General features: G+C 35.6%; 1 protein-coding gene across 17 annotated transcripts in view; it reads left to right on the top strand.

Annotated features, from left to right (window-relative positions):
- Positions 1-10,000, top strand: part of LOC128694998 (constitutive coactivator of PPAR-gamma-like protein 1 homolog) — a 224,507-nt gene that overhangs the window by 80,010 nt on the left and 134,497 nt on the right. For 15 of the 17 annotated variants that reach the window (XR_008407941.1, XR_008407942.2, XR_008407943.1 and 12 more), the window contains one exon: positions 9,074-9,231. The exons of the other annotated variants lie outside the window; for them this stretch is intronic. Coding sequence is in view for 11 of the 15 variants with exons in the window: in XM_053785385.1 (XP_053641360.1) it covers positions 9,074-9,231 (158 nt within the window). In the remaining 4 variants the exon portion in view is untranslated. The remainder of the gene's footprint in view (positions 1-9,073; positions 9,232-10,000) is intronic. 17 annotated transcript variants of the gene reach the window in all.

The raw sequence follows: 10,000 nt of genomic DNA on the forward strand, positions 1-10,000 counted from the left end.
CTGAGGTCGGTATACCAAGCGTGTACTGCTATTTCTGATTTCTGCTAGTAGCAGGTTGAAGATTCTTGGGCCATGGATGTTGATACAAGATTCTTTCATGGTGCCACCATATCAGAGTATTGTGGTACCAACACTTATAGGTGTGAAGTATGAGTTTTAAATGTTGCAGTGAGGAGGAAGCTGGGCTGAAGGCAGCGGAAGTGTCATGTTTGAGGGCAAAGTGTGATGTGAATTTTATGCTGAGAATTCGGTGCCTAGGGATTAGAAGCTTTGGGGTTACCAAGAATATTTAGAGGGCTGAGGAGGGGTTGTTGAGGTGCTTTGAACCTGTGTGGAGGATGTAGCAAAATAGGAGGGTGTAGGTATTGTCCTGGGAAAAGGGTGGAAGGAGGGGGTAAAGGAGGTCTTGAGTGCAAGAGGCTTGGATATCCAGCAGGCTTGTTTGTGCATTTAGAGTGAGAGGGAGAAAGGTAGTTTTTATGATATGCTGTTGAAGCCAGCAAGGTAACATTTGTGAAGGGATTGAGGGAAATTATTAGGCGTTGATTTCTGGAGGTGGGAAGTACAGTGCCTGCACTCTAAACAGCAGGTTGGGTACCTGTTCTAAATATATGGGTATGTGAAGATAATTACTGTATTAAGATGTTTAATATATTTTGCAAGTCTGTATCTAATATATTTGGCAAGTTTTATCTGGCAAATATTAAAAACTATCATAAGAAGGATTGATATTGCAAAATTTGAAGTTGATTTTGATTTTGCAGAAATAATAATAAAAATCTAGGTTGGTTTTTAGGAGTTCAGTAATAAGATAGCATAATGTGATGTAATTATGGTACATGCAGTTTTTCATGATGGGCAAAGCTACTAGCCAGGACTGTTGCTTGCTGATTAGACAGTAATTAGATTGTATGATTTGATACATAATAGAGACAAGAAGCCAAGTTGAGTTTTTTCATCATAAATGAAAATTCGTCAGTTTCGTTACGCGTTTTTTGACTTTAGTATTGAAGTTTACTACTGTTGTACCTACTGTTTGTTTTTAGTTCCTACAGTTAGGTTGCATATTTTAATAGTTCACAAATAACCCACACATAAAAGAGAGAATCTTATGATGATGTTATGGTCCGACTTTTAACATTTACAAGCTTCTCTTATATGTGGGACATTTGTGTATTGTTCCAGTCATGGTATTGTACCTCTTTGTTCTTTTTAGTCCTGTTATTTGCATGGCATTTTTAACCTTTGGGGGTCACCAGGCCCTCTCAGAGACTTGTTCTCAGGGTCGCCCAAATTTAAAAAAAAAAAAAAAAAAAAAAATCTTATGAAAAGATAGAGAATCTTTTCCTGATCATAATGACACCAAAAGTATGAAATTTGACGGAAAACTTACGGAATTATGCTCTCGCGAAGTTAGCGGTCTCGACGATGTTTACGCATCTGCGATTTTACCCACTTTGAACCCTATTTTCGGCCAATTCCAATGTACTAGTCGACAAAAATCGTAACTATTTCGCTAGAACTCCATTTTTTCTATCGAATGAGTACAAGAAACCACCCATTTACCGATTTCAACTATCCAATAAAGTGGTCAGAATTTAGCAATTTTGCCAATTTCACACAAATTTCAAAAGATGCCAATTTCCAAATAGGGTCCAGAATAAACAAGAAAGACATTCCTGGCACTAAAATAACATTTCCTCTGTTCATTAGTCACGTCCCCAGGCCCCTCTTACATTCTTTTGCTTTCCACTTTGAATTTTTATTCTCACAAAAAAATAGAAGATTTACTGCTATGCAAACTACTGCATTAGTGTAGAAATGGTATAAATAATATCAGCACACTTTTGAAAGAATATTAGACTCACCAGTTGATGTGTGTTGGACGTGTGGGATGATTTGTTTACTTTTGAACTTCGGTAAAAATCGAACATTTCTGCTACTTTGAGCTCAATTTCAAGGTACTTTTCATTGTAAAACCAGTCAAAATCATCACAATTTCTGTAATATGTCTTCCATTCTATAAAATGAGATCAAGAAAACTAGAATACAACAATAAATACCATACCAAAATACTGTGCAAAGTCGCTGTTTTATTCCAAAAACACGGTCAAAACTTTTTTCTCATTACACACTGTGTGCTGCCGGATTTTTTTTATGCTGCGCACTCTGACCACATAGACCCATTCTTTCATATGTAGGCCTACCAGCTTTCTCTCACTAGATTTGAGGGCGCTAGAATTTAGGCGTACTAGTACGTCAAAAACCCTGGGGCGTAAGCCGTACTAGTACGGCCGAAACCCCCAAAGGGTTAAATAGGATCAGTCTTGCACTTGGGATATCAAAGAGGTACAGTATTTATTTCTTGTATGGTGTCTGAAGATTCTGTTGATTCTCCAAAAATGGTTTTAAGGTTAACATTATTATTCAGTGTGCTATACATGTAGAGCGAACAGTAAGATGTAAGAATGGCATGTATGTTCACTAGGTTTAGATATTTAAAAAAAAAAAAATGGAAGGGGGGAGGATAGGTGTATGTTATCTACAGATATTTGTTTTGGTTTTAATAGCTGACTTTTGTTGGGTGATGATAGAGTAGACAATTGCTGTTGTCAGTCCCCATACTCAGATAAGTGTATAATATAGGAAGATAGTGTAGATTGAGGCACAAAGTGAATATGTTTTACTTGTTACATGCATTTTTTTATTTGATACTGTACAGTGGAACGTCGGTTTTCGTGATTAATCTGTTCGAAAAAGTCTGATGAAAATTGAATCGTACGAAAAATGAAGCAATATTTCCCTTAAGAAATAATGTAAATCCAATTAATCCGTCTTAATGTTCGATGAGAGGTGAGTAGTATTTATTTATAGGAAGTCAGTGTAGGTAGCCAGTAGGTGTAGCCTGCCCTCTGACTAATACTTTTAGTAACTCCACAACTCCTCCTAATTTCCACACTCCGAATTCTCTGCATAATATTTACACCACACATTGCCCTTAGACAAGACATCTCCATTGTCTCCAGCCACCTCCTTGCTGCAGCATTTGCAACCCAAGTTTCACACCCATATAAGAGTGTTGGTACCACTATACTTTCGTACATTACCTTCTTTGCCTCCATGGATAACATTTTTTTTTTATCTCCACAGATACCTTAGTGCACCACTCACCCTTTTTCCTTAATCAGTTCTATGGTTAACCTCATCCTTCATAAATTTATGTATTTTAATTTTTCGTATTCTCAGATTTATTTGGTTGCCTATTTTCGTTTCAAACAGAATGTAGGAAAGCTTCTGTTTATTTAGCACGAGTTTATCAGTGTGTGAATTTTGATTAGTTCATTACATTAGTTATAGTGTGTATCTGCGACAGTGTTTGAAGTGACCCAAGTGGTATCTAAGACACAAGTTGATAACTGATATTTGATAGGTAATTGATATAAAGTAAGAACAGGAGAATGTTTGGTATGTTGCCTTGACCCACACCAGTATTTAGTGATACAGCAGAAAAAAAAAATGCAGTTATATTTTTGGTGCCAGTTGTTGTGGACAGATGGTTTAGTGGTATGAATGAATCTTTTTTAAGTACTGGGTAGCCTTATCAGGCACCAGCATTGGCTGATGTGTAGTATTGCAACAATAGTACAGTATCTTCATATTTAGATGCTTTTACAATGAAAATTTGAGTTAATTGCTTTTATCTTCAGTCCTGTCAACTGACTGTAGATAGGATTGTCTTTGTCTTTTCAATTATAGCAGTCAGCTGGTCCTTAGACAGAACACTGTGGATTGTATTGCAATTAACACTTACTAAGAATTTACAGTATGTATATCCAAAACTGATTGAATTGATGGGTATGAGGGTGGGAAAATTTGCTCTTACAATATTTAAAAACCAAGGTAGTAGGTTGGTAGACAGCAACCTCCCAGGGAGGTACTACCATCCTGCCAAGTGAGTGTAAAACAGAAGTCTGTAATTGTTTTACATGATGGTAAGATTGCCGGTGTCTTTTTTCTGCCTCATAAACATGCAAGGTTTCAGGTCTTTCAATTTTTACTTATACTTAGGTCACACTACACATGCATGTACAAACATATATATACCCCTCTGGGATTTCTTCTATTTTTCTTACTATATCTTGTCCTTGTTTATTTCCTCTTATCTCTATGGGGAAGTGGAACAGAATTCTTCCTCTGTAAGCCATGCGTGTCATAAGAGACGACTAAAATGCCTGGAGCAAGGGGCTAGTAACTCTTCTCCTGTATATATTACTAAAGTTTAACCCTTAAACTGTCCAAACGTAGATCTACGTTGACGTGCGTAGCGCTCCGAACGTAGATCTACGTTTTTTTTACATGCTTTCAAATGGAGAAAATAAAGGTCGGAGTTCTACGCATGTGAACGTAAATCTACGTTTGGACAGTTTAACCCTTTCAGGGTCCAGAGGCCAAATTTCAAAGTGTGCACCAGTGTCCAAGAATTTTCAAAAAATAATTTTGTTATTTTTTCTTATGAAATGGTAGAGAATCTTTTTCTGAAGGTAATAAAGCAAAAAGTACGAAATTTGATGGAAAACTGACGAAATTATGCTCTCGTGAATTTTGATGTGTCAGTGATACTTGGGCATCGGCGATTTTGCCGACTTTGACTCCCATTTTAGACCAGTTACCTTATTCCAGTCGACCAAATTCTTAGCTATTTCACTAGTATTACTTCTATTCTATCGATTGAGCACAAGAAATTGCCAACTAAACTGTTTCAACTACAAAATAAAGTGATTGGAAATTGGTAATTTGGCCAATTTAGTGCAAAGCTCAAAATATTCCAATTTCAAAAGAGAGTCCAGAATAAACAATGCAGGCATTCCTGGCACTAAACTAACATTTCCTCTGTTCATTAGTTACATTTTCAGGCTTTACAAATGAATTCCATTTTGATTTTTTATTCACATAATGAATTTTTATTCAAACCAAAAAAATAGAAGATTTACTGTCATGCAATATTGTAATAATTGTGTATAAAATATCAGCACATTTGTGAACACATATTAGACCCACCAGACATGTGAGGTCATTCGTTTACTCCTGAACATTGGCAAAAATTTAACATTTCCGCTACTTTGAGCTCAGTTTCAAGCCATTTTCAGTACTAAAACCAATCAAAATCATCTCTATTTCTGTAATATATCTTACATTCTATCAAATGAGACCAAGAAATCGCAAATACAAGTGTAAAACACATACGAAAAAACAATGCAAAGTTGCTGTTTTAATTGAAAATTACGGTCTCAGTTTTCTTGCTTTCATTATGCACTGTGCACTGCAGGATTTGTTTTATGTGGTGCACACATACCACATAGATGTATTCTCTCATATCTAGGCCCAGATTTACCGCTCACAGCTTATCAGAGTGAGCTATGCTCATGGCATACGTCTACGGTTTGGACCCTCAATGTAAAGCTGTAGATCTACGGCACGGACCCTGAAAGGGTTAAGGGTTAAAAGACAAACTTTGGTGTTTCTTTTTTGGGTCACCCTGCTTCGGTGGGATATGTCCGGTTTGTTGAAAGGAGAAGAATGTTTACAAAAACTTTGATGTCAATATCAGATGATAATAAAAATCTCTACAGGCTAGCTTCTGCTTTTCTTTATCTCCTAAGAAAATCTCTTTATAGTTTTTCTTTTTTATTTTTCTTGCTCCAGTATCTAATTTTGATTGAATAATGAAATTAGTTAATTGTTTATGCTCTTCATCTGATGTCAAATAGGGTTTCTGATTCATTTGCTAAATAGTGTTTTATCTGGGGGTTGATAGTACAAATTATGAGATTCACTAAGTTGTATGATCTGAAAGCAAGTTTTGTTGAGCTTATGGATGAATAGCAGGCTTTGTACACGAGTTCAAGGGTTATAAAGGTTATATTTAAAATTGTATTTCTTTGAAGTCTTACCCATGACCCTTGTTTTGTGAATCTGTTACTGTTCTCTTATTAGTATAGATAATAGCATGATTACTGTAATACAGGTCAGGGAAGAATGTCCTGTTATCTAGCAAGTGGTTGAAAGATTCTTTCATCTCACAATTGCCTCTCAATAATTGTATTTTTTGAGCTTCTGATATATGTAGACCTTGCATATTTCATGCATCTTAATAGAACAGTAATTAGTTTTTGACTGCATTTTAAGTGTTTAAATTATTTTATTATTTTTTTTTTTGCTCTTTGCTATATTATGTAATGCAGTGGTATTCTTGGTAGAATGGTAATTACAATGCAAATGTTAAAGTGCATGCAGTTGTGCCCTATATTGTTACTAAATTCATAATTTATTCAATTAAAGAGGAATAAGTACAGGAGGTGCTCCAACTTGTAAAACAAGTTTAGTTTGCAGTAATGTAAAATATGATTGTTTCACACCTGTTTATATCATTCTCATTGATTGTAAAACATATACAATAATCTGTTCTTGTGTACTCTATAAGAACGTGTCTCTGAGAGTGTTTGTAAATTATGAATTTGTGCATCTTGTATTTATAAGTTGAGAACCTTCTGCAGTTAAAATGTAATAACTGTTTATGGAGTATAATTATCCATTATACTCATGAAAAAAGTAATTGTCAGTTAGTTGATACCAATTGCTTGAATTAAATTTTAGAATAATGGGAATAAATGTCCTTTAATTTGGTTTGCTGGTTAGCTTATAAATCCATTTTACCCACCATTTTGCAGATAAATTCTTTTGAATCTTTGAAGTAGCTTTTGTAGGACACTGGTACTACGTAGCATTCTATATGGTACGTTTCATAACTAGATATACAGACTTAGATTTATCAAGGATTGCCAAAGGTTGAGATTCCTCAAGGAAACATTTCTAAATTTGGGATTGTTTCCTTAAATAGTCTAGAGGTCAAATGATTCTCAATGTAGACATTCTTGTTACACTTAACAACTTCTGGTGTTACAGGAGGGCCCCACATATACAGCTCCTATTTTCAGTATTTACATTTTCGTTGGCTTTCAATTGAGCCATTGTTCCACCTTCTGGTGACTGTCACTGGCAAGTGGAATATAATGAGCAATGGCTCAGATTGAAGGCAACAAAAATGTGGAACATCAAAAAGGCGCTGTTATATGAGCATCCCCCTCACCCTGCCTGTATATACCTGTTTATTATTTTTCTGTGACTGGCTTTGAGTTTTTCTACTCTACCAGCTCAACCCAAGGCCAGGCTTTGTCTTTTGATTGCCTTTTCTTTCGATTGCCTTTTCAACCATTGATTACACTGTCTCTACCAACATTTTGTTCCTCTTTACTTTAAAAATGGCTGTGCTAGCTATGACGACTTTCATCATTTGTACTTTTTTTGTGGATTGTTTCATAATGGTTAGAACCCAAGAACCTACAACTAATACCCAACCATGGGCCTCTCCATCAGGGTCCTGGACAACAACACTGTTAGGGCCATGCACTCCATGATGGACCCAAGAAACAGTAGTATCCTCTAGTCATAAATTAGCCAGCTGGCTCAGCTGACCCCTCTGCTCCACATTTTTTTTACATAAGATATCAACTGGTGCAAGTTTCCTTAAGTTGAGGATGTCTGCTAAGATGCTGTTAATGCTTCATATTGTTGGTGCTGTTACTGCTTCATATTGCTGCTGTTTGCTGTTGCTGCTGCATATGTTACTGTTTGCTGTTACTGCTGCATATTGTTGCTGCTTGCTGTTACTGCTTCATATTGTTACTTCTACATATTGTTACTGCTACATATTGTTACTGCTACATATTGTTACTGCTACATATTGTTGCTGTTACTGCTGCATATTGTTGTTGCTGCTGCTTGTCGTTACTGCTGCATATTGTTGTTGCTGCTACTTGTTGTTCCTGCTGCAACAACAAGCAGCAATTCCTTAAGTTGAGGGTGTCTCCTAAGATGCTGTTAATGCTTCATATTGTTGCTGCTGTTTACTGTTACTGCTTCATATTGCTGCTGTTTGCTGTTACTGCTGCATATTATCGCTGCTGCTTGCTGTTACTGCCACATATTGTTGCTGCTGCTGTTTGCCGTGTATTGTTGCTTCATGCTTGCTGCTGCTGTCATTGCTCTTGTTTTTTATGCTGCTGCTGCTTGATTGCTTGCTTGACCATCAGCTTCAATTAAAAACAGACCTTTTGCTTTTTATTTAGGAAAGTGGTATGCATTGTTGACAACTTTCCTGACTTGGGGTAATTCATTTGACTCGTAAATTTTGAGGGTACTACCACCAAAGTTGTCTTGCTTAGAAAGAAATTGCAATTTTTCAGCCTTTGTATACGAGACTGTATTAAATGCACCTTATATTATTGAAAGTGTATTATTATTTTAAAACATTAAGGTGGCATCCTTCCTAAAATATGGTGAAAATGCTGACAAGGTAACAGTCACAGCTACGAATTTCAAACATTTCAAGTCACTGTAACGTTCGACAACTCTACAGCTAATTGAATACAAAAATTGACAGGTGTTGGGTTAAATTGAATTTTGCAGCTATGGATTATAAATGATCATCCAGATATACAGTATGCATTGGAATTATGCAGCAACTTGGTATCATATGTATTAGTTATTGATTCTTAAATGCCTTTGACCATCAAAACTGTTCTAATTTGATGCATTTTTTTTTCAAACATTACATTAATGTTACATATAAACCGAGACCGGTTTATTAACTTCAGCTTCATAATTTTTAATGTATTTTTATTACTCCATGGGTGTCAACAAGTTTCAGTAAATAAAATGTAATATAGTAGAATCTTGATTAACAGACGTCATTTTAATGGTCAAAATCTGTGGGTGAATAACATAGGGAAACAATGGACAAAATTGGTAAAATCCAAAGTTGTTCATTATGGTGGAGGGTTCGCTGTATTATGAATAATTGATAAATTATTACATGGTTTGACACAGTAACTATATATAAATCCCATCTAAAATTCTACATTTAAAATTAGACCATAGTTTAAAACATAAAAGGTGAAAGTTGGTGTTGCTATAATGTGCATGCTGGCTGTGCTGATGTATAATGATGCTGCAGGTGGTGGGTGTCTTGGCTCAACTGCTTCAGGTTCTCCTGGTGCATCACTTTTGTTATCGTCGTCTTCGTCGTCCAGTAACAGTTCTGCCGCTTCACCCTACCGCCTCACTCCTGATGTATCATGGGCGGCGCAGGTTTACCGCTCCAACCACACTTCTGTGAGTTATTCCATGTAAAGTGCTTGTCTGAATGTTTTTTTGTTTTAATCCCAGTGTCATACTAGCCAGTGTGACATCACACTACTGTCATCAGTTGTATAACCGTGTTGAATCTATCTGCACCATCAATAAAATCTGTTTTTTACTTTGAGAGATTTTATTTCTTTATTTTCCTACTTGCATAATACGGTTTGTAAATATTTGTAACTTTGCAAAATTTCCTGTTTGTGTCTTGCTGAATTTTGCTATGTAACTGTGTACAGTACATATTTTTCCTGCCCTGTGATGTGGCACATTATGCAGGTCTGTTTTGCATCCTTATTTTTTTTTTAAGTTCTCTTTGTCATTGCTAAAAATTAAAAAAAAAAAAAAATTAACTATCCACATACCACACAGTAATTCATTACATAATTTCTGAACCAAACTTAATTGCCTTCCATTCCCCAGACAATGATCCATAGAGCTTAGCTTATCCCCATGGATAAAATATTATAATGAACAATATTTGCAGTAATAATATAATTAATGTACCATTCTTCAAAATACATACACCAATTTTTTTCTTCCATGTCATTAATATTTATGTCAAGAGATGTAAACTTTAAGCAGTATTTTCAATAAGTAGCTCATTGTTTTCCTTTATATTTAACTGCTTGCCATGTGTTTTAATGTTGTGATGGCTATTATTAATAAACATTTAGTTTTAACACCTAAACCATCTCCTTATAAAGCCACTTCCAGTTCTTAAAAACAATCCTTTTGTTTCATA

This window comes from Cherax quadricarinatus, chromosome 35 (assembly GCF_038502225.1).
Source record: "Cherax quadricarinatus isolate ZL_2023a chromosome 35, ASM3850222v1, whole genome shotgun sequence".
Classification (NCBI taxonomy): Eukaryota; Metazoa; Arthropoda; class Malacostraca; order Decapoda; family Parastacidae; genus Cherax; species Cherax quadricarinatus.